At 41.5% G+C, this 27,381-nt stretch overlaps 2 protein-coding genes across 2 annotated transcripts; one reads left to right on the plus strand and one right to left on the minus strand.

Moving 5' to 3' along the window:
• Positions 1–2,524: 2,524 nt before the first annotated feature.
• Positions 2,525–11,504, minus strand: LOC138622180 (KN motif and ankyrin repeat domain-containing protein 1-like). The gene is made up of 11 exons (XM_069700759.1): positions 11,468–11,504; positions 8,035–10,581; positions 7,468–7,605; positions 6,787–6,895; positions 6,547–6,702; positions 6,349–6,436; positions 5,443–5,662; positions 3,748–3,890; positions 3,128–3,328; positions 2,748–2,846; positions 2,525–2,646 (listed from the first exon to the last, which is right to left on the minus strand). Exons 1-11 carry the CDS (start codon positions 11,502–11,504, stop codon positions 2,584–2,586), a joined length of 3,801 nt encoding a protein of 1,266 aa, XP_069556860.1. The 3' UTR covers positions 2,525–2,583.
• A 4,208-nt stretch (positions 11,505–15,712) lies between these two features.
• fbp1b (fructose-1,6-bisphosphatase 1b) lies at positions 15,713–18,905 on the plus strand. Its single transcript, XM_069700884.1, has 8 exons — positions 15,713–15,959; positions 16,454–16,616; positions 16,731–16,823; positions 17,548–17,688; positions 17,856–17,993; positions 18,122–18,241; positions 18,381–18,570; positions 18,690–18,905. Exons 1-7 carry the CDS (start codon positions 15,790–15,792, stop codon positions 18,567–18,569), a joined length of 1,014 nt encoding a protein of 337 aa, XP_069556985.1. The 5' UTR covers positions 15,713–15,789; the 3' UTR covers position 18,570; positions 18,690–18,905.
• Positions 18,906–27,381: the final 8,476 nt, after the last annotated feature.

Here is a 27,381-nt window from a genome sequence, read left to right on the forward strand (position 1 = left end):
AACCAATACCTGCTTAATCTGTGTTTTATTACTCAATATGTATTCTGATTTAATAGCATCTTAATTGGGAAATATGAGGATTTATTGAAGCAGATATTGTGGAGCACAGATAAGTATTGAACTGCTGGAACAAAGACGTGCTGCACCACTGGCAGACTTGAAATATTAAATCATGAGCCACCAAATTAATCATAATACAGTAGATGTCAACATGCGACATATTGTGCTAGATTCAGATGCAATGCGCACGCTGATACGACACTTTTTGATGGAATGTCTGGACTTGCTGAGAGGGATTAACTGGCAAGAAATATGACAATAAATGGCATTTAAGGCAGAATTCAAGGAAAATGTCCTTGAATTCTGCCTTGTATGTCATTTATTGTTGTTTAAAAAAAACAAAACAACAGAATGATGTTATTTTGAAATCGACATATATTCTAATAAAGTGGAGACATTTCTACTCAAATCAAAGGAAATAGGGATATCATTTCCCGAGCGCCCCTTGCTCTAAACTGCTGACTGTTACCATAGCAACAGCAAATTTTGATGGTGGACCTTGTATATCGTTGTATTTTATTGCCGTTGCTGGGAAATGACTCAGAGTGCTCTCAGTCACACATGCACAGGCTCTTGGGAATGGGACACAGTAAGCGAGAGTGCGGCGGCAGGCCGTGGTGTGAAATGACAACATCATTTTATAGCCTGTGTTTTTTCTTCGAAGCTTTCTGTCCGCCTTTTAAATGCCACCGAGATAGGCACAATGTGAATCGCCTTGGTAGATGTGGGGAACAAAGGCAAAAGGACACAGAAACAAGACATTGTTTCTCTGATGAAATTATCATAAAAAAATTCTTCCGATTTTTGCAAATTCTAAAAGCTATATATATATAAGATATATTTTCTCGCTTCCAAAAATGAGCTACATCTTCTGCGGTCTTGTTATTCAAAGGTCGTCTCACAGTTCTCTCGTGTTGAATTGAACAATGATAGTCTATAGGTTGCAGGATTGAATTATTTCATTCGAACAGCCCGAACTGTCGAGCACAGGTTAGTCCGAATGTTTCATAAATCATGTACGGTTAATTCAAAGCTTTAATTGTGAAGTAGGGTAAACAAGGACACAGGCAAGAGTGCTTTGATCAGCTGCCCAGTCTTTGATTTGCGGTGTCAGGTGACATCACAAAGCCAACTAATATACCAAGGATTTTTATTTCAGTGTTCTGAAAAGGTGTTTACAATTTAAAAGCACTTTGCTGGACTTTCCTCATGAAATAGTGAAAGCTCTCTGAAAGAGGTGATCCGTCAAACAAGTGCAAGCAGAAACAAACTCAATTTAAAAAAAAAAACCTGAGGTACCCTTATCAAGCAAAGAACAATTCAAGAGCTCGTGTTTTTCATAAGTTTATTTCAATTCCAGCCTTGAAATGCATATGATGAATGAGTAACTAATAAGATTGGATTGTTAAACAGCCAATACCTACATGACCTTGCAAATAATGATGAAGAGTCTCTTTAGTCACAGAAGAGAAAAACGTTCAGGTGCCCATTCTTCATTTCGGTCAACGTTTCCGAGAATAGGCTTATTTGGTTTCTTGCTGTGAGAAGATGAGAAAAACTGACCACTATGCCCGTAACCTTCTGTTAAAAGGAAAAGTCAGCATTTTTTTTCAACCTGGACCATATTTTACCATCATTATGGATTTAAGTGACTAATGGGAGCAACACTTTTTTTTTTAGTCCAGTATTGAACGGTAGCGCTTCAGCCAGCATCCGAAAAATGAGCTGCAAAGCGATACTTTGGGGCAATTGTGCCTCAGCAATGTACGTCCACTAAAGTGCTCATTTTTGCCACTGACAGTGTAATATAATTGTCTGACAACATTATGAATAGGATCCCTGACCTGAAACTACTAGCTCTAGCTTTATATTTAACAGAATCAGAATTGTATCCGCTTCTCATCTCCCTCTCAGCAAAAAAAGTGATAAGAGTATGAATCTTGGCAACAGAAGCGTAACAGGTTTTAATGTTTAATTCCATGAACTTGTAGTTTTGGTTGATAAAACGACAAAATTGAACATTTATCTTTGTGATTTTTTTTTATATTGAACCTGTACAGATTAAAAGAGTAAAAGAATCAATTTATAAACACAAACAAATCCTTTTTTTATACATCACAATACAAATATAGATATGCAAAGCTCACCCAGTTTTAAAATTGTACCTTTTTTTCCCCAGAATGAGTAACAAAATAATAAGAAATAAAACATTTTTAAAGGAAACAGTATTTAGTGGCCGCAGGATACATTATCAATCAATTATAAATATGAAACGTAATCTACTCTGATGTGAATTTATAATCCCGCTGCAGTATAATACATGCTGTATTAATAATTCTGTCAAGTTGTCAAATAATAATTGTGACGAACGTGGTAAAATTGACAAATGACATTGTTATTACACTCTCCCCCAACCCCCCCCCCCCCCCCCCCCACCGATCCCCCCCATATTCATTAAGGGCTTTGACATTGAATCACCTCAGAAATAAGATGCATGAAGCCTCCAGGCATTCAGGCATCTCCTCATTCAAACACGTTTCTTCCACCAGAGGAAGAGGAAGACTTGCCACCGTAACGAGCAGCTGCCTGTTAAAGACACAAAAAGATGTTTTCGAAAAACGTATAAATAAATATGTCTGGTTATATAACTAGTTTGAGTTTTAATGTGAAATTGTTGCCCAACATACCCCTGTCTGTCCTTTGGAGAAATTGGCATGAGCATAAAGGAGCACCGCGATGTCATTATGGCCTGCCTCTAATGCAATGGACAGGGCTGTGCTTTCATCCTGTTTACACACACACACACACACACACACACACACACACACACACACACACACACACACACACACACACACACACACACACACACACACAATCGTTTACATTATGACAGGTTGAACTGTTTATTTTTCATTCTCAGATGGTAAAAGCGTTCAGAAAACATGTCATTATGTACAACTCCCCTGACACATTTATTGGAAATTTCTTCCACGGATGTTTTGTAATACAACACGTAAGACAAAAGTTTTGAATTGCTCTACTTCAGAGGTAGCGACTCACATACACTGTCAGTCAGCGTGGCGTCACACTCGGGCTGCGCCAGCAGCAGTGTGACGATGTCGGCGTGGCCGTGCTCGCTCGCACACATTAGTGCCGTGGAGCCCTCGTCGTCCTGGATGTTGACCTCCGCCCCCTGTGCCAGGAGAGCCCGAACCATGTCCACTCTGCCGTGGCTCACCGCCAGCATCAGAGCTGTCTGACCCGCCTGCGCAGAAGAGGGCAGGGGGTCAAACACGGGCAATAGCGTTAATGATCCTGAGTCTACATTTACAGTACACAGATAAAGAGATGCAGAGATATATTTATCTGTTGTTTATGGAATCAGTCCACACCTTTTCTGTATATTTTACTTTTGTTCACACTGAATTTTCATGTCCCGTCAATTGCGTAACACGATCTACTTCAGGGGTCACTGAACTTTTTAGAGTTTCTGCATATACTCGTAAAGAAATAAAACTTCAGATGTCAACTGCGAGCACCCCAATTATTAGAAAAGCCGCATCCGTTAAGAGGGATGATAAAAAAATTAAAAAAAATTAAAAATCATCAACAAGCTCTTTTACTAAAAGTCACAGCAGCAAATCGACACAATTTACAGCAAGAAAGTCTGCCTGACAAACTGACCTGGCTGGCTTTGGCATTGACATCTCCTTTTGCGAAGAGCTGCTCCACCACCTTCATGTTGTCTGGATTTTCCACGGCAGCGAGTGCAGCCAGCATGACGGGCGTGTAACCTGCCGCGTTCTGTTGGTTTACGTTACACACCTCTGTAGCGATGGTAGTAAATTGGCGGAATTGGGAGAAAGAAAAGAACAGCATGTCATTATTTATTGCTTACATTTGCAACCTCTTCTGAACTCTAGTGACTGTACCAAGTTTTATTGTAAGAAATATCTGCCTTTGTTTTTAGCAAGCAAAAATGTCAAATAAAATTGGCCTACACCAAAGATTGCTCATTCATACAGGCGTAGTCACAGAAAAAAAAACATCAGCTCTTGCATAAGCCAAAACTCAATTTGCATAGCAGCAATGACAAACATATTTTGCCTTGTTAAAGTGCACTCGAATATCTGCCACTGAAAGGCCATTAACAGCTCTCAAAAACAAGAATTTTGAGGGTGCTGAACTTCAACAATGAGTTGGACAAACAGCCACTTGCTGCAAAATCTGAAACATCACACCACCTTGACATGCTGTCTCAAATAGGGTTTTATTTTTCTAATTCTTCACAGAAGTTTTGGGCGGGGTAAAGGTTGGCTTTCAGGGTCGGGTAATAAAGTATTACACGACTCAAGCATCAATGGAAAAACTTTTTGCAAAAGAAACACTGAAAATAAACGACAGCTTTTTGTTGATTATTAATTTCACTATAACCTGCCCTCTGATCAGAAATATTCAGGTCCAACCTCTTTTGAAAGCTGTAGCAGCGATTTTAGATAAAAGTACTACATCTCCTTTATTAGGATCGTATTTCTGTTTGCCTGTTCCAATAAATATTGATGAAAGTCTCTGAATATACTGGACCTGAATATGTTCGACCGTTCCAACTTTTATAAACCCAGTGAGCTGGAGAGAGGGTTATTTTGTTATGCTCAGTTTGATTTCTAAAACTAGATATCTCAAGTAGATTTTCAATTCTACCTAAACAAAATATTTTTAAAAAAGTTTGAAAAACTTAATGTGCACTCTTGATGATCAATACAGTATTTTAACAACTAATTTCACAAGCTTGAATACGTGCGTGAATTTTTCTAGTGCGGTGTAGTTATTTTCTGATCATTTTCTGAACATCTTTGACAGTTAAAAAAAAACTAATTTGGTGGCTATGCTATGCAGCAGTCAGAAAAATTTAGTCTACTCGCCTTGTTGTTTTAAGAAGCCAGGGTTTCATTTGTAATTTCATCATGTACTGTATCGTAACTCATTAAATGCAGTCGCTCACTGGGTTTGTCTGCCCCCTAGTGGCTATTGAAAAAGCATGTTAATGTGCACATTCGAGACACAGAACTGGAGGATTCACCGGCCTTGGTGCAGCACTGCTTAACTCTACAAGAGGCTTCGCAACAATAAAAGTGTGCCCTTTTTTTCCTTTGTCTCCTACTCAACTACTGCGGAGTTCAACTGAAAAGCCCAACTATTGTGGTATTTTTGGTATTGTACAGGGTTAAAGTACTCTCGCAAGATAATATCGTCTGTAACCTTGGTTGTTGTTTTTTTTAAATGTTAAACTGCAAGTAAATTAATAAAATTGTTCTCAGAGAGGATGAAAGAAGCCACAATACACAATGACCTGTACTCGCCCTGGGAGCGTTAATGTACCTGCATCGAGCAATTTTTGGACAATGCCAAAGTCGGAGTGAGAAACACTATAGTGTAGAGCTGTGTTTCCGTTGCCGTCGGCCATATTAACTATGTGCCGCAATACCGAGGGTGAAATGACCCGAAACGTAGATAAGTAGTCTTCTACGGCGTCTGGAGTCGCTGACTTGTGGCTGGACACGGAGAACCACTCTTGCTGGAGTGTGTGTAGACAGTCCTGCTGCAAGGGGGGGAAAGAAAACAATATTTGATGGTGGGGTTTTTTTTAATTTATTTTTTTATGCCACTCCATAAATGCCTTGTAAGTTGCCGTAATTGAGCGTGCAGAGCAATTTCAACTTTGAACAGATAGGAACAACATGTAAATTCGTGACTAAAACGGCACAATAAAGTAGCAACTCACCTATAAAAAAAAAATCCCCAAAATCACAACAACATAAAGGAAGAAGAATACGCCATTACTTGAAACACAAAAAAGCACGTTGAGTATTCTTATTATTTCAATTTTCATTATGAAATCTTGTTTTGGTTTCCCTTTCGATTAATTTACCCAATTGTTGTTAGGAGTCTTTTTCACTGAGAAAAGTTATTGTTCTGAAGTTGAACAAAAATCAACATTCAAGCTGTTCATTCCTGCAATTTCTTAACCCATTTCTTTTCAAATGACATATTTCCAACGCACCCTTCCCCGGCATACCTCCACACCCATCCAGGGACATGCTATTAAATGTGCATGTGTACACAGAGAGACACACACACACACACACACACACACACACACACACACACACACACACACACACACACACACACACACACACACACACACACACACACACACACACACACACACACACACACTGACCTTCAATGGCTCGCACATTGAATTTAGTTAACAAAACATACCACTTCCCTGCTGGATAAAGCCGTATCCTCACTCAGGTGCATCTTCAAGGCTTGACAAGCAGATAACATCCTTTCACTCAACTTGCACCTGAAAAGAATTAGAGGCCAGTGTGACCTTTTTAATGCAGCAATCTTCTACAACTTTTTTTTTTTTAACACAACTAAGATTTTAATTAGCTTATTACACTTCCTCTTTACCGCTGTTGTGTACATAATTTTGTCGACCCTTTCAATCCTTTGTTGGGGCCATCTTTTCCCTTTCTTGCTTGAATTCCATCTTGCGAAGCTTCCTTTAAAATTTGATTTCCTCTTCTTTCTACTTCTTCGTGCTCGTGGGATGACATGGGGTCCAATCTAAGGACAAAACACAATTTAGTATACGGTAAAAACATCCAGGAGTCTAGCTATAAAATATTAGTTGAGACAATAGATACATACCCAGTAGTCACCTTCATAAACTTCATGCTCTTCCTGTTGCTACTACAGCTCTGGTCACCATTCTGTTTCTTCATTACGGACCAAGGCTTTCTGGCATTAGTTGACCCGTCTAGAAACAATAATACAGCACTCGCCTCTGAATCTTAACATAAACCACCAAATTAATGTAGCATTGTGTCATCTTTAGCATATTTTTTAAAAGACATGTTAAAAGAGTAGACATAAACCAACTTGGTCATTCTTGGCAAGACTTGAGGTTGTACATTGTACACAGTACGATACTTCATATAATATACTTTCACATCTGAATGGCTCATTTGAAAAAAAATTGAGAAGGCATTCTCTGACACCAATTCCTCCTATGAAGCTGTTCAAATTTAGACTCCGAGCCACAAAGTATGTGGTACGAGACGCCTTCCCAAACCAAATATCATTCCTAACATTGCAAGTGTATCCCTCAGAAAGTCAACTTGCCCAGCCAAAGGCAACCACTTCCTCTGAGCCTAGTGCAAGTTTAAACTGGGCCCAGGGAGTGGTTTCAAAGTAAAATATTTTGAAACTAAAAATATATTTAGGCTACTTTCTAAAAGACGGTGTTTCTTACTGAATTTCGAAAGATGTACTCGGTACACAACTGTTCGGGATTATAAGACAATTATCAACACAAACATGCATGATTACCTTGCGTAGCGGAGGACGCCTGCTGTTCTAACATTTTAATCATTCTTTTCACGTCTGATTCATTACCACCCTGTTGACAGATTCCTGGATTTGCTTTGTCGACTGAAAGTTGAGATGAGGACTGAAAGTCTCTGTTGGCTGCAGGGAAATAAGAAGATACGTTTTTGAATAGTATCAACATGACACTGTGGATATAAAATACATACTGTATATTAATCAGTACATTAAAGAAACCTAGTGGAGTTTTTGACCCCTACTGACACTCTGGCCCAATGTTTTGATGAGTGGGTTTGTTTTCCACGGCACCGGCGGTGTGGTACACATGTCTGCTTCTTGCCGTGAGCCAAAAAAACACAAATGTTTCGTGGATTGAAGCTCTTTTGTGTACCTTGGTCTCTAGCTATTTATACTTAGAAATGTTGGGGATAAAATAGCACTGTATCAGCAAAAGGAAGGGAAAAAGTAAACACTAATATTTTTGAAACATCAGCGTTGCGCATTTTCTTTTTTGAAGCAACACATTTGCAAACCCTCAAAGGATAGACATAATCCCTTTACGAGCGTTACCTGTCGGTTGATGGATTTCTGTCCCTCCTTGTGCCACGGCTTTGTTATTGTAGAACAGCACAGAGCCGGCACTTCCTCGTCTGCCGTAATGGTCAGTGCCGTCCTCTGCGAGCAGCTCGCCCTGCTCCCTGAGGAGCCAGTGCATCTTCTCGATGTAATGGTTCAGCTCGTGGTCCCACTGGAACTGGGTGGATTGCTGCGATTTCTGTCCAGGACTGCTGGATGAAACGGACAAATCCCGTATCCTCCCTTCCCCTACCCCGATGCTCTTTGTCTTGACAGGGTCGGGTAGATGGGACGGTCCGGATGCCATATTTCGAGTTTTCAGTCCGACCAGGTAATTCTCATTAACGTTTGTGTGCCCAACGCCGGTGTCTCGAGTTCCCTTGATCACTGTCTCTGGTGTTCGCTTTGAAATACTTTCTACTAGATTTGCTGTGCCCACACCAATCGTACGTGTCGCCGTGGTGCACTGGATGTCTCTGACCCTGTTGCCTACAGACACTGTCCGGGTGGAAGTGTGACTGGTGTTGGTGTGCTTGTCTTGGGTACTGAGGAGCGTATTCGTGCTGGAGTCGGCACTGAAGGCGTGACTGGTGTTGGTGAAGCGAGACACCGAACTGGATACGGTGTTGGTGCGCTGCGAAGCTGTCTGAGGTGATGCCATGATTCCCAGATCTACTCTTCTGACTGGATCTGTGGTTACACCTTGAGAAACAACTTCCTTTGCCTCGCAAACGAGCACATCGACAGAACAATCTCCACAAGCCGTCGAATGATACTTTATCTTTTCTTTCTCAGGTCCCAGATTCTCCACAGGCACCTCTGTGTTGCTTTCCGCATCGCACACCTCTATCTCTGTTCCGACTCCTTTTGAGCTTGTGAACACCTGGATCCCCACGGCCTTTTCCCTGGTTTCCACTCGCTCCCTGGCCTCCCAGTGGTTCATGTCTACATCTGGTCCCATGCAAACAGTTTTCATCTTCGGCTCACAAGATACTCCCACACTTTTTGCCTCGGTTGTCTCTCCTGCGCTGGCATCTCGGAGCTCGGTGTGATTACCCACTCCTCGGCTTTTGGTGTGAGGCTTCGCCTCAATGCCTGTGCTTGCGGTGGCCGGCCTCGCAAAGCAGGCCTTGTCAACTCGGTTCCTAGCCCCTGCAGCCTGAAGCTCCAGTTTCAGACGGGTCAACTCTGTCTGGAGAGCTGATTCTTTTAACTCCGCTTCTAATTGGCAAATTCTGTCCTTCAGGGCACCATTTATTAGCTGTTGGGCATCAAGCTCGGCCTCCTGCTCTGTGTAAATTCCAAGATTAATTTCAGACACTTCTGTCGCAATGGACCTTGTCTCTACCTGATCGGTGGATACATATTTGTTTTCTTTTGAGGGTTTTGACAAGGTAATACCCATATCTTTGTCAGGTCCAACTGCGACTGACTTGATGGGCTTGTCATAGAGAGGGCTGCGACCTTTTCCATGCCATGCTCGCAACGGTCCGCCTTTGATGGCTCTTTCCAATGCCCGCATCTCTTCAGTCAGCTGCCTGAACTCCTTGAAGTCGGTGCATTCACTTTTTTCTTCAAGTTCTCCTTCAGTATTTACCTTGTTCTCAATGTCCGACCCTTCTACGCTGCAAGATCTTTTCCAGATCTCATCATTTATGTCCTCGTTGTCACTCTGGTTCCTCAGCTGAGAGACCAGTTGCCTCTTTTCTTCCTTAAGGACGGAGATTTTGACCTGGAGGATTGGGATGATTTTGACCTGCTCCTCCAGCTCTTTCAGCCTTTGCAGGGCTACCACCATCTGGTCACGGACATGCTGCAGGTGCGTGGGCCCAAGACTTGAAACTGGAGTGTTTCTCCCAGAGCTCTGCGGGCTCAGCCTCAGGCAGCCTGTGCTGCCTCTGCTGCCGAGGGCTGAGCTGAGATGCATATCGGCTCCTGCGCCAGTAGGATTGTTCCCATTGTTATTCTGATTGTACGCACCCAGGCCGGTGAAGGGTGAGAGCGACCCAGGGGAGCTTACACCTCCAAAGCTGGCCAGTCGTCGACGGGGAAAGGGCTGAGGTGGAGACTGGCTCGTCACCTGCGGATTCAATTGTTTTATGGTGTCCACCATGGTTTTTTCCATCACAGGGCTTTGTCTTTGTAAAGCGAGAGATCTTGCCGCTGGCTGAGGCTTTGACTCGGTAAATATCTGAGAGGTCGCTTGACCTTCATTCCTGCTGGGTTTGTTATCCAGCGAGGAACCATGCGGCGGAGGAAGAGGAGGTCGACCTCTAGCTGCGGAGGACATGCCCAGTAGCCTTGTATCATCACCGCCTGCTGATGATGACAGGGACTCTGCAGAATACCACTGGGTGGATGAAATGCCACTCTGCGTTTTCTCCGCATTATTGACGGCCACTCTGGGCCTCCTCTTCAGGCTTAGCCGCTTAATGGTGGTGCCGTTATGGAAAGTGTCCACACACTTGAGGCAGTCCACGTCCGAGTGATAACTGCAGGCAATCCCAAGGAAGTTAGGAACACACTCTTCAGCGGTTTGACCTGTCGGAGTGACAGTGGGTTAGCCTCTGTTACTCTTGCATAAAAAGAGGTAGTAAAAGTACAAAAAGAAGAGAAGTAAAAAAAAAAAAAAAACTGACCAAACACAAGGGTGAAAGTTGGGAAATCTAAAACACAACTACATCGGATAAAAAAAACATAAGTTAAGAAACTCGACTAACTATAAAACTAGACATTAAATTGACCAAAAAAACATGCATATTGAAAGTTATTAACAAAAATATCAGAAAAAAACATGACATGCTATTAGGAACACAATCTCTGAGGCTTTCTACTGCTTTATACTATATACTTTTAATCTTTTCTAGTTTTTTTTCTTTCCTTACCTCAGTGTGACGCGTTCATCAGTGACCATTGCTATTCGGGTCTAGAGGCTTCCTTCACCTCAAAGTGTTTTTGACTATTGACTATGAGCCTGTCCCACAGGAGGAGGAGGAGGGATAGAGGAGGACTTACCAATCGCGTAGACACTGTTTTCTGTAGTCACTTCCCTCCAAATGGTATGTCTCTCTACGTAGACTGAACCCACTCTATAATTAGTCTGCAACTCTCCCTCTAAATGCCCGACCATTCTCTTGGCAGCTTTTCTCAACCACAGACATCTTGCAAGTATTTCAGCCAGTGCATAAACAAAAGAGGAAAGCAAATACTTAAAACAATGCAACTGTAATTCATTATATCTGTATTTGAAAGGTAAATGTTACTCCCTTCTCTGCAAGGTTAGGTTTAAATTCCATCATATAACTCTTATTAACAACAATGCCGTGGACATTTTCTGCGTTACAGGAAGAAACATGTATAAACCACATACAAATGTTTTAAAACTATGGCAATTCAGTTTTTAGCATTAAATATTAACAATAGTTACCTGACACATTTCTCAGGATGTAACTGCCTTGGGACATGAATACGTGCGTTTCAGGAGGTATCAATAATGGAGCAATCCCTTTACATCCAGTAGGAAACGTTGAATAAAGGCTGCAAAAAAAAAAAAAAAAAAAAAAAGGAAAAACATAATAAATGAAAAGGTCGCTTCACATCTTAATTATTAGCTTTTCCATGTAAGGTCTTGCTTCCTCCCTTGTACAATGTCTTTGTCTCTCCCAGCCCAGGGGTCCAGCAGTCGATAACAAGCTACCGTTACATGCTTGCATAAAGGAAATGCAATACGGGGGCCATGACACATTATAGTTAATGCTGCACAACTAGAGTGGGCAAAAGGCTAAGCGTCAAGTGCACGGCAATGACTCTCTGCGACGCCGTATCACTTTCACACCGGTGAGCACCTTCTGTACTCAGCATGCGGAGGCTTCCTCTCTCATTTTGCTGGCGTCTCGTTTATCACTTGTACAGGATGACTTTCTCTCCCTTCGAAGGTAATGTTAGTTATAATGAGTTAAAGAGGAAAACTGTGTTTTAAGTATCAATTGAGAAAACATGACGCAGATAAGGAGCACAGAAGAATCAGGATTCACCAAATAAATAAATAAATTCATTAATATATGCACGCAGGGAAAATATATGGACACACAGAGATATAGTTGCAAAAACTTTATATCTTTTGGTTTGTGATTGACCGGAATCAGGCATGAGAAGACTTCACCTTTTGCTCTGGAAGTTTTTTTGTTTTTTTTTCCACATATTTTTCAATGCTTCAAAAATGAATAAAAACATAATTAGCACATCAGCAGATGTGAGTAAATATTTGTGCGTATAAAAGAAACCATCCAACCTCAACGCTGACGGTCTAAAAAATACTTTATTTTTCGTATGAAGCCTGTGTGAGTGAGCAGACGTGACATCAAACCTCAGGAAATAAATCCAATAAGTTTCGAAGTTCTCTTTAGACTTAGCCACAGTGACCCAAAGTACTATTTCTGCTGCTCTCAGATGAATGTTACAGGGTGATTTGGGAAAACTCAGTTTAGCAAAACAGTCAAATTTGCAGTTAAGATGGAAAAAAAAAAAAAAAACACAAAAAACAAAATCTGGGACAAACAAACTTAAACTATAAACGGATTACAGACACAAAGTAGAATATTTTAACTTATCTATGCTTTATGCATTCTCCATTCAGTATCCAAGCGCTGTAATTTTTTTCATTAAACATATTCTAGATACAGAGAACCTTATTTTTTCCCAAAGCAACTCAAATATCCTCATTCATTCCTTCATCGAATTTCTCGTACTACAGACTGACCTCCAGCGGCAATCTGAGACCTTTCTGTTTATGTGTGACTCTGTTCATTTCACATGTCACCATATACAGTAAGAAGTCTTGTATTTAAACTGGTAATTAAAGTAGATTTATGAACAATCGTGTAAAAGCTTTAAAAACTATCCTTAAAAACGATCAAATAGAAAATTGAAGCGTTCATGGTGGGGCCAAATCATTTATTTTGGAGGGCCGACAGGCTGTTATTTGCATGCCACTGGGACACAAAAAACAACAAAAAACAACAGTGAACCAAACTATTATTTTCATAATTGGATGTGGTCATTAAAATGTTTTTTTATTGATATAAATCAGTGGTTCCCAGCTTGTGGGTCAGGACCACCACAAGGTGTCACAGACAAAGAAAGTCTAAGAAGTCAAAAATATGATTTACAGTATAGATAATGTGAAAATTAAATCATTCCGTTTTGCACGTGTGCGTGAATTGCTAGAAAATTCTAAAATCGTAGACATAAAAAGTCATCTTTTTTTTGTTAACTATTCATAAAAAAATCGTTTTTAACCCTTTCACAGTTCGCACAATTAATTGTCCTACTTTAGACATCTTAAACAAAACCTGCTGAAACAGACTCTTACTCCTTCAACATATGATGTTCTTTCTATTATGCTGAAAATAATGATCATAAGTGGAAAATGGGTCAAAAAAAACAACAACATGCCTTTACTCTCTTCCACCCAAAATACTGGTTAGAAGGTCTGAGTGTTGCTTAAGCCTGACGCCTGCTGGTCGTAAGGGGAAAATAGGCTGCAACATAAAGTTTAACCATCATAACATGTTGGTTAAATTAGGAGAACCCAAAATCACCTTGATAGCTGTCGTGAGGAGGAGGAGTCGCTCACCTGTGCGAGGAGGAGCGGACGGCCACCTACGACATGTTCAGGTGATGTAGAAGTTTATTATCATGTCACAAAGTTACCTCATCAGTTGGAAAGAGTAAAATAACATATTTTAGACGTTGATGCGAGCGCGGCTCCATCTTTTCCCGCTTTCCTCCTCCGTTTAAGGCGGATATTCGCCATTCCGGTAAAGAAAGAAGTTTTTGCCTGCGTGTGCAGGAGTAGGGCGGACACCGCGCATGCGCCGAGAGCTGTCAACGTGCACGACAGGTGCTGCGGGGAGTCAGTCAGGTGAAGAGAGCAATGAAATATTGACGACGTCTTTCCTTCTATTGACTCGATTTACACGGCCACATCATTTTTTTTGTTGTTGTTGTCTCTGTTGTTTCAAAAGCATCAAGTTTCAGAGCAATTTGCCACAAATAGTACAGAAAATACATATTTTCTTTGGGGATAATTTTCGGAGAGTGTTTTCTAAAGTCAGAGGCATTCTTTATGTAGACTGATAGGATTTAACTACACTCATAAAAAAAAATTAAAAATGGGAAAGTTTAATTATTCACCCTTACATCTTGCAGGATGTTGCTATCAGAGCTGTTTGTATTGTGGAGAATAAAAAAAAAAAAGAAAAGGAAGTGACTTCTTTAAATTGTAGAAAACTCAGAGTCATAGAGGGATTCTCAGAGTTTAGTGCAGGAAATGATGTCCCTTTTATATAATTGCATCTTTTCTCAGACTTGACTTATATTTAGCACTTGCAAGCTGCACAGCGACATCATGTGGACACCGTGTAGAAGTGCCCTTTGCGCTGCATGCTACACTGGTAGTGTCAACGTTTTTCCTCTAGAGTTTGAGTGGCATTCCCTGGAAATAAATAAACAAATAAAGGTGCATATTAGTGAAAATCAGTGTTGTTTGCTTGTAAAAAAAAACAACAACAACAACAACAAAAAGTACAATTTAATGTGAAATATTTGCTCTTTTTTTTTTTAAGGAGCCGTTACAATTTAACCTTTTATATAGTGTTATGTGCGGCTGTAAAAATCACTTTTAGTGCGTGATTAACCATTGTGATGGTTAGCAACAGCTGGTATACTGCTAAGGTCAAAGGTCAACTCGAGCTTTATGTCGTGAAACCGGTCTCCTGACTGTCTTTGTGTCGGCTGTTGATGCAAGTAACTTCATGTTTGTGTCTCGGAGAGATAAACTCCTTGTCTATGTGCGCAGACACAATGACTTGGAGACAACTCACAACCTCCTCTGAACGTGACTTATTGTTGCTTATTAACGTGCAAATACTGTTTTATCACTACGTGTTTAAATTATAGAGACATTATCTCAAATTCAGCAGGGTACAGAAGGACAATGTCTTCTGTGATTTGAACTTTACACTTCTTTGGGATCATGCAGGGAAAGCATGTTTAGGTGGTCTGAGTGGTACAGCAAGAGCAGTGCTGAGCTAATCACAAGCTGGTCCAGTACAAGCTGGTCATTCAATTTCTAAAAAGATCTTCAAGTTTTCGAGCAATGGAAGCAATTCTACAAGGCTGTATTAGCGTGTTGGCATAAATTGGCAAAGAAAATGATCAGAATTTGTTTATAACTCTTCTAATTACTTTGAAATTAATAGAAAAAAAAATCTGCAAAATTTAGAGCATTTTTAAACACTATGAGGAAATAAAGATTAAGCTAGGTGCATAATGTAGTGTTGTTTATACACGGTTCCTGTTCAAAGCTCTTGGGATAATTATGCACTTCAGCCCAAATGGACACAATTAAACAAGATTAATTTGTGTTAAGACAAAGTGCTCATTAAATGGCTGGAAAAACAAGCTCAACTCAAATCAAAGGGATCAGTGACTATATCAGACTGAGGTACTTTGAAACCACAATGTCCGCTATCTTTGAACTTTGCCCTTTGTAAACCCACAGTCACAGAAGCGATCAAACCAACTCCTCTCTTCCGACCAATCACAAGCGTCCTTTCTGGCAGAAGTCGCACACCCCTGTTCTTTCCCCTGTCTCCCGTTCAAGAGTCAATTTTTTTTTTAACTTTGCAGAAACGCTTACCTATTTCACATTCGGGTCCCGGTCCCAGTCCCACACCTGACGGCAAAATGTCTGAGAAAGGAACTTTTGACACCAACGTGCTGACCCTCACCAGGTTCGTTCTGGAAGAGGGCAGGAAGGCCCACGGCACCGGTGAGCTGACAAACCTGCTCAACTCCATCTGCACGGCCGTCAAAGCCATTTCCACCGCTGTGAGGAAGGCTGGGATTGCTAACCTGTGAGTACTATTTCCTTTTTTTTTATTTTTCATTTAAAATAGTAGCAAAAACGTGCGTCCACCTGAAAGTGAAAGTAAATAAATGTATTATTTCACCATAGCAAGTTAAAATTTCGATGCTGTTTCAGTTTGAGCTGCAACAAACAATAAATAGTATTTTTTTGTAAACAATGAAAAAATGGTCGTCAGTTGATTTGATTTAAACTAACGGTTGATATTTGAGCTTAGTTTTATTTGTAGTTGCATGCAGTGTGACATGAGAGCCAGTAAGCAGTTTTAACTAAGCCCCTGTCCAAAAGTAAACTCTGCACTTGTTGTGCACGATCCTCCGGGCCAGAGGTCAACAAGATAACTGGTTTTTCAGACTGTTTTTATTGCTGCATGTTCATTTTTTAATCACATTTTCTTAATTGTGTTGTAAAATGGCATCAGAATGAATCCTTTTTCAAGGCTTTTAAAAACCTCACGCTGCTCCTTCTTTCCTCTCCCGGAAGATACGGCATCGCCGGAAGCACCAATGTGACCGGGGACCAGGTGAAGAAGCTGGACATCCTGTCCAACGACATGGTCATCAACATGATCAAGTCCTCCTTCACCTCCTGTGTGCTGGTCTCAGAGGAAGACGAGAAGGCCATCATCGTGGAACCGGACAAGAGAGTATGTGCATCTGTGCACTGCGTATTTATGTTTTTTGCCTGAAAAGGTGCAATACTTTTTTCTTTTTTTTTTCTCGTGTGGTGGTGATTAAATTCTTTTTTTCTCGACCAACAGGGAAAATACATCGTGTGCTTCGATCCACTGGACGGTTCCTCCAACATCGACTGTCTTGCCTCCATTGGAACAATCTTCGCCATCTACAGAAAGGTCAGTGGCTCTAAGATTGCCTGCCGATCGCAAACACACTAAAATAATTACACCGGCCCATTGTCCAGCTGTCAGCTGCGGATTATAGGGCGGTCTGCTGGTCAGTCCAAACTGAAATAACAACGGTGACACTGACATGAAATGTTGTGGAGTTTCTTGGTCCCCAGAGCGTGAAACAGAGCGACTTACGGTGACATCCTGACTTCTTCGAGAGAAGTGTTTAAATGTGGTACATACATTCACGTCCCACTCAGGATGAAGCTAGTGTTACCATGTCAACACATTCAAGTAAGATTGTGAACACGGCGAATGACTTAATATCGACGTATCAGCAGGGCCGTTGTTAGCATGTTAGCATCTGACCTCAACCTTTCGCTCAAACCACCTCTCAGAGCTGCGATCATGACTGCAAACCGTCTCCACGGTTTTGCAAAAAAGCATATCCGTCACACACCAGGAGACCTTTTCAAAAGTTAGCTGCACAATGATCTGACATAACACGCACAGAACGGTGGATTAGATACCAGGTATGCAGGAAGAAAAGAAAAAAAAAAACACGTTGTACAATTTAGGCCTCAATAAAAAATAAAAAAAAGAGGGTCTATTTTTACACTGTTGCCGATATCCTTCTCCCCATAAACTCCCGTCAAAGAAACCAACATTCGAACTGTGTGTCTCCCATCTCATTGGCTCCTTTTCTAATTTGTGACATTTTTGCACACAGACCACAGACGGCGAGCCGTCTGAGAAGGACTCTCTGCAGTCTGGAAGACACATCGTAGCAGCTGGTTACGCTCTGTACGGCAGCGCCACCATGATGGTGCTCTCCTCCGGGCAGGGAGTCAACTGCTTCATGCTCGACCCCGTAAGACTCGAGGGTTCACCATAACAGATGGAATCCAAACTGCAACCGCATTCAATGTGCGAAGTGTTAGTTTTCGCTGCAGTGATTTCTTTTCGGCCGTGTTTGACGGCGTTTGTGATGGTTCCCCCCCCCCCCCTTCTTTTTTTTTTTTTTTTTTTTTTCTCAAGTCAATCGGCGAGTTCATCTTGGTGGATCGGGATGTGAAGATCAAGAAGAAGGGAAAGATCTACAGTTTGAATGAAGGATACGCTCAGCACTTTTATCCAGATGTGACAGAGTACCTGCAAAAGAAGAAATTCCCTGAGGTGAAGCCAACATCTTAGTCACCAAGGATCAAGTCTTAACAATGTGAAAACGAGAACAAACTAATTTTGGATCCAGAATATTGTAAAAAAGAAATGTAGATAATGAGTCAACATTTTTGTGTTTCCAGGACGGTTCTGCTCCATATGGCAGTCGGTACGTCGGTTCGATGGTCGCAGATGTTCATCGAACTCTGGTGTACGGAGGAATCTTTTTATATCCCGCCAATGTCAAGAGTCCGAAGGGCAAGGTGAGCAAATGGAACGTCTACCAATTGTAAATTTTTTCTGACGATTTATGTTAATTTGCTGTAAAAGCCACACATTAAGTTATGATATATATTCTTACGATGTAACAACTCTTCTTTCTTTCTTTTTTATACCTCTTAGCTGAGGCTGCTGTATGAATGCAACCCCATGGCCTTCATCATGGAGCAGGCGGGGGGCATGGCAACGACTGGAGCCATTCATGTTTTGGACATCCAGCCCGCCACCATCCACCAGAGAGTCCCTGTGGTCCTGGGGTCTCCCGATGACGTGCAGGAGTACATTGCCATCTACAAGAAGCATAACAAATGAGGTATGAGATATCATAACACAAATACCAACAAGAAAACTGTCTGGGACAATAAATAGAAATAATCATGCTTCTTTTTTTTTTTTTTTTTTTTTTTTTTTCATTTTCCTTGACTCTGGCAGGTCAAGTCTTGTGGTGAAATTCCCTCAATCAGGACTGACGACACAATCAGGAGCCTCAGTCAGGACACTCATTCCATTTTGTACTCGTTCCCTCTGTTGCACTGATGAAGGACCAGGAGCTGCTTCTTCACAGGGTGCTTCTTCCATTTTGCTGTTCGGTATTTGGAGAGAATTAACCTTTTTTTTTTTTTTTTAAATAAAGACCACTGGAAAGATTCTCATGTATTTTATTGAGTTGCAACATCACGTTGATCTGCCACTCTGGCAACACAACCAATCCCCCTCTCCATGGGCTCTGATTTTCCCCGAATCCGAGCAGTTTGTCCCATTTTTATGAATGAGCAATGCTTTCCTTTCATAATGCTGTTAAAAAAAAGCTGTGAGCAACGCATTTTATTACATTTTATTTGGACATAATGGCTTGTTGGGATGGAAGCTCAAATATCCCTGAACAAGAAAAAGGGACGCCGTTGTTTCTCAGATATCTAAAACCACAAATCAGTAACTATGAGTTGTTCTATTATTGACACAAACGGATGTAAATATGCTGTATGCAGTATGTATAGTAAAAAAGCGCCTTTCCGGTTTTAAAATTGCACGTAATGTTAAACATATTTGGGATCTTTTTGATATTGTTAACGAGTTAACTCGTAATCAAAACACTTTTAAAACACCTTTTAAAGGAATAGTTCAAGATTTGGGAAAATACACGTTAGCTTTCCTTCGGATGATGACGGAAAAAAATCTATACCGGTTGTTGATGTTGCATTCAATACAACCAAAATTAAATTCAATGCCAAAGTCTCGACACCAGGGCAGGAGCCGAGAAGAAGTCAAGCACGTAACACCAAATTGTTGATTTCACACCAAGTTTGTGTATGTTACACAACGAGTACAAATGAATCCATTTGAGTGAGCTTTAGAAGTGTTTAGTTAGTGTTTCCCCTTTTTCTCCTCTTAATGCTAAGCTATGCTAACTAGTTGTCCCAGTTTCCTGTTTAAAGGACATACAGCATAAGTATCAATATTTACATCCAACTTAAAGCCAGAAAATGATATTCCTAGGAAATTTGGAATAGAATTTGAATTGTCCTCTTGACCTGAGACGACATACTATAATGTTAGACTTAAAAAAAAAAAAAAAAAAAAAGAATTTGTCCCTGTCTATCAATAACTTCTGCTTCATTCAGACTGTGTTTCTTTGTCAGCGCCCGATGATTTCTGGCATCGGGCGAACGCACCCCGACGGGCTTCAGCGGTGCCAGAGAAATGTCTCGGCTTTGCCGCAGCACTAATGAGCCAAAAGGACTCGCAGGGGAAAACAAAAAGATCCAACAGAACACAAAAGCCTCATTCAATCAATCACGTTTATTTAGAATAACAAGTTATTAAGCTCTGCAGAACAACTGCAGCCTACAAAGTCAGTACATGCAGAGTGAAATGTAGCTTCTAACACAAGGGAAAGAAAATCTTACGTGCGTCTCGACGAGCTTTTAATCATGTGAAAACACAGTAATGGCACAGTTGTGTGGCTGCTGATGTCACTTGGAAACTTGGCCTATATGCGTTAAAAGCTCCTCTGAGTGCATAGTGGAAATGTACTCCTTTTTTTTTTTTTTTTTTTTTAAACTTACATTTTGCCCATTTAAAGCCTCTCTTTGTGAGAATATTCTGTGAGTCATAAAAAAGTTGAATTATGTCAACTGGAAGCAGATGTTTGATCAGAGTGCTTAGTGCTTTTGAAAGAAATCCTTTGTGTATGTAGAGAACACAAAATAATTTATGTAGCTCCAGTGTGCTGGATGGGATCCATATTGTCTGGTACCGAACCACTTCCTCTTTTGTGTGTGTGTGTGTGTGTGTGTGTGTGTGTGTGTGTGTGTGTGTGTGTGTGTGTGTGTGTGTGTGTGTGTGTGTGTGTGTGTGTGTGTGTGTGTGTGTGTGTGTGTGTGTGTGTGTGTGTTTGTCCGTGTCACACGTCTCCGGCACACTTGTTTATTTCGATTCTGTTCAGGCTGTGTGTGATTATAGGTTGCAGAGTCAATATTTAGATTTTGCAGGAGAAGCAAACTGGGCTCGTTTATTTTTCCCTCGCTACTGTGTTTCGTGTGTGCGAGGACAAGATGAGATGACATGTTGGTTTGAGGTAATGGTCGTGCTTTTTGGTCTTCAAAATACAGTAAGTGGGCAACTTAAAGGGTGATTGTTTGACTTGCACGGCAATTTTGCTTTTTCAAGAAAGACATGTCTATTTGTTGTTTTCCACCCCACAAAAGAGCAGATTGTGATTTGGAGGCACAACTGTCTTGACTTTTAATTTTCCTGACAAAAATCGACAGTGGCTTGAAACGACAGCTGCACGCCATAACATCTCATTGCTTCCAAACTGTCTGACTCTTAATGGAAACGGTATACTTGTATTTAAAATATAAAAGAATATGTCCCATTTTTTTGGGGTGTTTCATTTTGTTTATGCAACACCGTTCCCCCCCCCCCCCCGCTCCCTTTCACCACCCACCCCACCCCACCCCGCCCAACTTTTAACCGTGACAGGACAGAGCCTGTTGTTTCCTGTTGTAGTCCTTCACTGTCTGACTGTCATCCAGGCCATGTCCAGACAGGCTCTGTTTACTTTACACTCCGATGAAGAGTGTTATAGTGGTGCGTCTGTGGTGTGTCTGCAGCAGCTGACAGCTTACTCGACAACATCATCCCCCCCCCCCACACACACACACACACACACACCACCCCTCCCACCCCCACCTCCTCTCTCCCTGCTCAATTTTACTGGTGTTGGAAGGACATGGCGATTATAAAGACAACAGATCTTCAAATTTATTTGTTGACAAATTAAGGAAAATAGTGTCAAATAAACTCATCAGGAAGCATGATCTTTTTCATCGTGCCAACAGAGCGGCTCGGCGGCCACGTAACGCAATTGGATGAGCATTATCATGACGTTCGGGTTGGGTCGTAATAACTCCAGCCATCTCTCACATTTCCACCACTATCAGACCAACATTGAAATGTGTCTTCATATTTTGATTAATGACCAAATACCTGCAAAAGTTAGCATGCTAAAACTGTAGTTCACAAGCATGCGGTGTATGTAAAAGTAAGACGTAGCTTCCGGCTCTGAAAAATGAGGCCGATGCGGAAGTGCCTCAAACTGCAATACCACCGGGTGCCAGTAGAGGATGGCTCCAAAAAAAGCCTCCGGCTCCACAGACTCCCATTCAACTAGTTTCATGAAATTGTAAGTCAATAAAGATTCTTAGTTTTTGGCCGTCCATCTAAAAAAAATAATAATAATAATCCCGTCATTAACTAGAAAACAAGCCTCAAAAAGCTGTGTTTTTGGGGGTGTGTCTGTTTGAGTGACAGGCCTGTGGTGCAGTCAGTTTACGGCTATCGGTTGGCGGGACGTATAATCGCAGGGTTTCCAAATCAGATCGAGTCAGATCCAAAGCTCGCCCAAATATGGTCACTTCCGGCTCCAAACTGCTCCAAACTAGCAAGATGGCGCCGGCCAAAATATTCGAACTCGAGGCTTCTTCAAATGGCCGTTAACAAACCAACGAGTGACGTCGCTGCTGGTTGCCTCTTGTTCACGAGCCAGTGACCTCCATTATAAACACCGTTCTCTTTGTTAGGTCGTGTACCAGGAAAAGGCTTTAAAACTTCAGTCATGTAACTGCACTCCGGACCTGGCATCTCATCCTCTTGTTTAACTGATCTGCTCGGCTTTTTTCTCAGCACAGTGACAGTACGCTGACCCTGAGAGCCTGTGTTTAGATGAAACATAAACTCTTGTGTCTCGCAGACCACCCCGAGAGGAGCTGACTGCCCGAAAACCTTCGTCCAGAAAGGATCCAGATCGGTACCCGATACTTCATACATTAAGGATTGTTATTTTGGAGGTAACGCATCACACAGAAACTATGTTTCCTGGGTGGATACGCATCACTAGACCGCATTTCATATTTCCACATCTGAAGTTCAAACTGAACTGAGTGATTGTAGTGCCACATTAAACTCTTCCCTAACCCAGCTAAAAACTTTTTTTTTTGTCACTCTGGAGAAGAATCTTGTCAAAGACTGGAACCAAAACTTAAGCCAGTTCAATGGGAAAAACCTTTACAGCTCTTTAGAGGGTAAAGAAGAGAAATGTTTTGTCCATTACTAAGCAACCATTATTACTTATTATTTTTACTAAGCAACGCCGATGCTTGAGGTGCACTGAGATGCTCCAATAACCTCTGTTGATGCATGAGCCCTGTGTTCATATGGAAAGTGTCGACCACAGCAAAAAAGCTGACAATGGATCAGTGCATCAAGACAAAATAATATTCTATTTCAAGCACTAAATAATTCTTGAGGGTCTTCTTTCTCGTTTCATTTGAGGTGGTTAAAAATCCAGTAGTAACCGAGGTCTTTTGTGGTATTTGTAAATGGAAGTAGGAGGGGGAAAAAAAAGTCCACTCATATTACCTTGATTTATCCTTCATGGATGGGGACAGTTGGACCAGACCACCGCCGGTGCCGTGCCTTACAACAGGTGGTCTGTTTGGGTTAAAAGCATGTGTGTGGTTAGTGTCACTGAAGACAGCCTCATCTGAGCTTTGACCGCAAGAGTCTTCGTAGAGTCGACGTTTCCTCAGCTCGTAGGATATGTATGTATTAAAGCATAATAGCTGTAATTTAAATGGAATCTCACCGCAGACTTCATCCACATGAACAATATAATATATCAAAGGATGCTCTTTGGTGTGTTTGCATGTTTAGATATTGTTTTATATGTTTAGATATGTTTTCCCATGCAGTACAGTTTTGCAGTAATGGGACGGAGCGATCGATCTTTGTCAACTACTCACAATCGATCACAGTGTTTCATAAATCCGCCCACACATATTTCCCCATGTCGAGACCCGGAGTTTCCCAGAATACTGTGCCGGAATAATCAGGGAACAATGGCCCATTGCTATTCAAAGAGTCTTCAATTTTTTTTGATTTGTTTTTTTGCACAACCTTGTGATTACTCAGGCAAATGTCAGGGAAGCCCGATGGTCACATCTAATTTTCTGTCTCCGGAAACAGCAGCTACGCCTTAAAAGACGGAGCTCTAAAATGCACCCCACGCTGGCGGGGCGCCAGACGGCCCGAGTTACGGAATGTACCACGAAAATGAAAACCAATCTATCCTCCCTCTCCGACTCTGTGGGACCGTACTGCGTGTTTATGCAGAGTATTAATTCCCCCTTCCAGCTTCTACTAAAGTATCTTGGATAACTTTTAGGAGAACATAACTTCCCTCTATGTTGTGTCGCTTTAGGTTTAAAGGAATAGTGTAACATTTTGGGGAACTTAAAGAGAGAGTTCGATGATAAAATGATGATACTGCAATCGTCCTTAAAACTTTATGCCCTCTGAGGTGAATGGAAAACTTGCCCTCTTGCTGACAGTTAGGTGAAAAGTTTGCACACTCGTCAATACAATCAAATATAAGATTACAGCCGGCACACAGTTACTTTAGCTTCGCACAAACTCAACACTTCCCGTATCGGTTTCAAATAAAAAGCACTCCAGACTTTCAGTAGGTCAAAATCTTTCATTTCATTACGAGGCTTTTATTGTGAAACATTTGCAGGAACATGTTGTGACGGATATCTTTTCATAAAACTTTAGATGAGTAATCCAGAACAATAGTTGCAAATGGGATTGTATTGTTACCTTCATAAAATTCTTAAATTAAAGCGATTAAAATATCTAGGCTACACCATTGACTATGAAATGTAATTTTTACAATTCTGTTTGTTAAGTTATTAAAACAAACAACATGAGGTGTTGATTTTTTTAGCTTTAGAGATGCTGATAGGTGGACTTTTGTTATAATTTGCACATGTTTTCACTCTTTGTGCTTTAAATTAAGATAACTGGCAACTGGCTGCAGCCTTATAATTTTATCATTATAATTAGGGATTCCATAAATTGCAGAGTAGTCTGGGATTTTGCATCCAAGCATGTTCTGATGCCACTACTGAATGGCTAAAATATGAGGACTGTGTGTATTTAACAACCAAATCCATTTTCCTTGGCAGCAGCCCCCACAATCGCTGACACTAAACATTGCGGTTTGCGCAAGCAGTCATTACACTGTCACACGAAGATTCATTGGGACCAAAGCAAACGTTATCGTGCCTAATTAAACACACTGTAACTGCAAAGTATATTCGTTGTTGATGAATTACTCTTGAGAAGGTTTAAAAGAATTTTCTCAGTGACCAAGAGTGAGTAACACAAAGTTTTTCTGTTCAGCTCTCAAAATGCTGGATAGTAACTTTGTTCCTTTCAGATCTTTTCAGAGGACTGAAATGCACGATGCAATGGCAGGTAAAAAAAAATGTAAGCGTTAATGATATCAAAAGGTTCCAGATACAAAAAAAACAGACAAGAAAACTAGATTTGGAAAGGTCCCACAAACAAAAAGCAAACCAAACACAGGCCAAGGCAGAATCCAACAGGCCAGCAATTAACTGGTCGCAACCAAGTGGTAACCAGCAATGACGTCACCTGTCAGTTTGTGAACGGCCGTTATGAAGACTCGAGTTTGGATTTTGGCCGGCGCCATCCTGCTAGCTCGGAGCGTTAGGAGCGAGCGGCGTTATCTGACTCGAACTGATTGGAAACCTGGCGATACGACGACCCCCCCCCCCCCCCCCGACAGCCGTAACCTGGCTGCACCACAGGCCTGTCAATCATACAGACCACCCCCCCCAAAAAAAAACCCAAAAAAAAAACCCCCAAAAAAACATGGCTTTTTGTCGTGGATACCTTAAGAGGGAGGCGTTTATATGGACTGTACTGTGGAACATGGTAAATACGACCCCATTCGAAGACAGAATAGGAAGTAGTGGTGAACTGGAGGTGTAAAGACAGCATAGCTGAGTTGGAACAGGTGTGTGGAGGGTCAGGTAAGGCAGCAGAAAGGAAAGCAGGGCAGCTGGGAGTGTCCGGTCTAAAGAGGCGACGGAGTGATAAAGACAACAGAAGAAGAAAAAACAGGCTAAAAGAAGGCGTAAAAAAAAAAAAAAAAAAAAAACTGTGACGAACGGCCTCGATAGAGTGAACAATGGCGTCTTTGTGTTGAGGTCCTGGCGGCATATCTGTCCCTGAGCGGCTATTTCCTCTTGGAGTAATACACGATCGCAGTCTTAGAGACAAGAGGTCATGTTTCAAACAAAAACTTAAACCGCTGTCTGCCATAAAGTCTCCTTCCCCCTCTGACACACCTCCGTCTTTAGACACAGGAATTCCCTCTGGGGGAACTTGTGTGTCTTTATTATCTGCCCCACTTTGCACCGAGGAGAAATGGCTCTGTTGTCCTAACACCACTTGACCAGTATCACCGCAGGCCCAAGTAACCCAGGAGGGTTTTTATTATTCCATATAACACAGATTTTACTGCAGGTGTCATTACTCGACGACTATCAATTACCCTCTTTTGAGAAGGCAAAACCATTGTCGACGTGTCGGCCTGGAGTTTTACTCACCATTTCAATCCGTTTAACAGCCACATTTGCTTTTTCTTCCAAAAACCGTTAGGAGGAACAAGACGAGCCAGAACATTCATCGTTTGTAACGTTAGCTTTACTCCCTGTGGTGTTCGTGTTTTCCATAAAGCCAGCCAAAGGAATCTGAATGTCTCTCTGATGGGAAACCATTACAGCAAAACAATTGCCTATCTGTTCATCCTCACATCATACGCTGTTTTAAATGTTTGGCTTTGAGGATTCCGACTCCGTGAGTACACTTTACAGCCAGACTGACCCATGTTTGAACTTGTAGCTCTCTTCTCTTCGTCGAGTTCAAAGTTAAACCCTTCTCCCGCTGTGGGGCACGGCTTCCTCCTGAGGGATGCACTTTAGTCTCAGAACATGTGTTCCCATCCCAAAACATCCCTGGTGTGATAAAGACATGGGGCATGCCGGAGTCTGGACAGCATGATGAGAGAAAAGGGATTCTGGTGAGAACCATAGACGGGGTAGTCTCTGGGTTTGAAAAATAAAACCAACAGGAAGTACCTTAAAGTGCATTACCATTGACGGCCACTCGGGGATGGCTCCAAAAAAACTCTCTGGCTCTAATAGACTCCCATTCAAATAAACATCAAATCAAATAATTTTTTTCAAGTCATTATGGTGTCATTAGCTAAATTCACTCCTTCTGATCAGTGTTCTGGCGGTGCTTCTGGAAATAATTCCATAATTAGTTCGATATGAGGCCTTGAAGAGAAGTATGTTTGGGGGATAGCCCAGTTTGATTGACATGCCTGGGGGTTATGGGGTTGTTAAAAAAGGTAGGCGGGTAAAGTCCCATCATATTTTCAGTTAGATCCACCCCTTGCTGCACTCCAACTCGTCCAACTACTAACCAAACAAAATTTTCAAAATTTGGTGTTAAGTCAAAGTTGTTGAGAACTTTTCCCGAAAGCTGCAAATGTCAAAATTGTGTTGGAAAAGTCAACGGATCACGCAAGGCAGGATGAATTGTCTGGCAACCCAGCAGTTTGGTTGTTTCATCCTCTGGGGATCATGAACCTCTGTACAAAATTAGTACAGAAAACGTCAAACGGAAGGTTCTGGCTGACCTGAACCTGCTGGTGTTGCTGCTACTCTGCTTGCATAGCTAAAGT

The sequence above is a fragment of the Brachyistius frenatus genome, unplaced genomic scaffold (assembly GCF_029030835.1).
Source record: "Brachyistius frenatus isolate BFR_SWC_R1_liver_20210118 unplaced genomic scaffold, ASM2903083v1 Contig_35, whole genome shotgun sequence".
NCBI lineage: Eukaryota > Metazoa > Chordata > Actinopteri > Embiotocidae > Brachyistius > Brachyistius frenatus.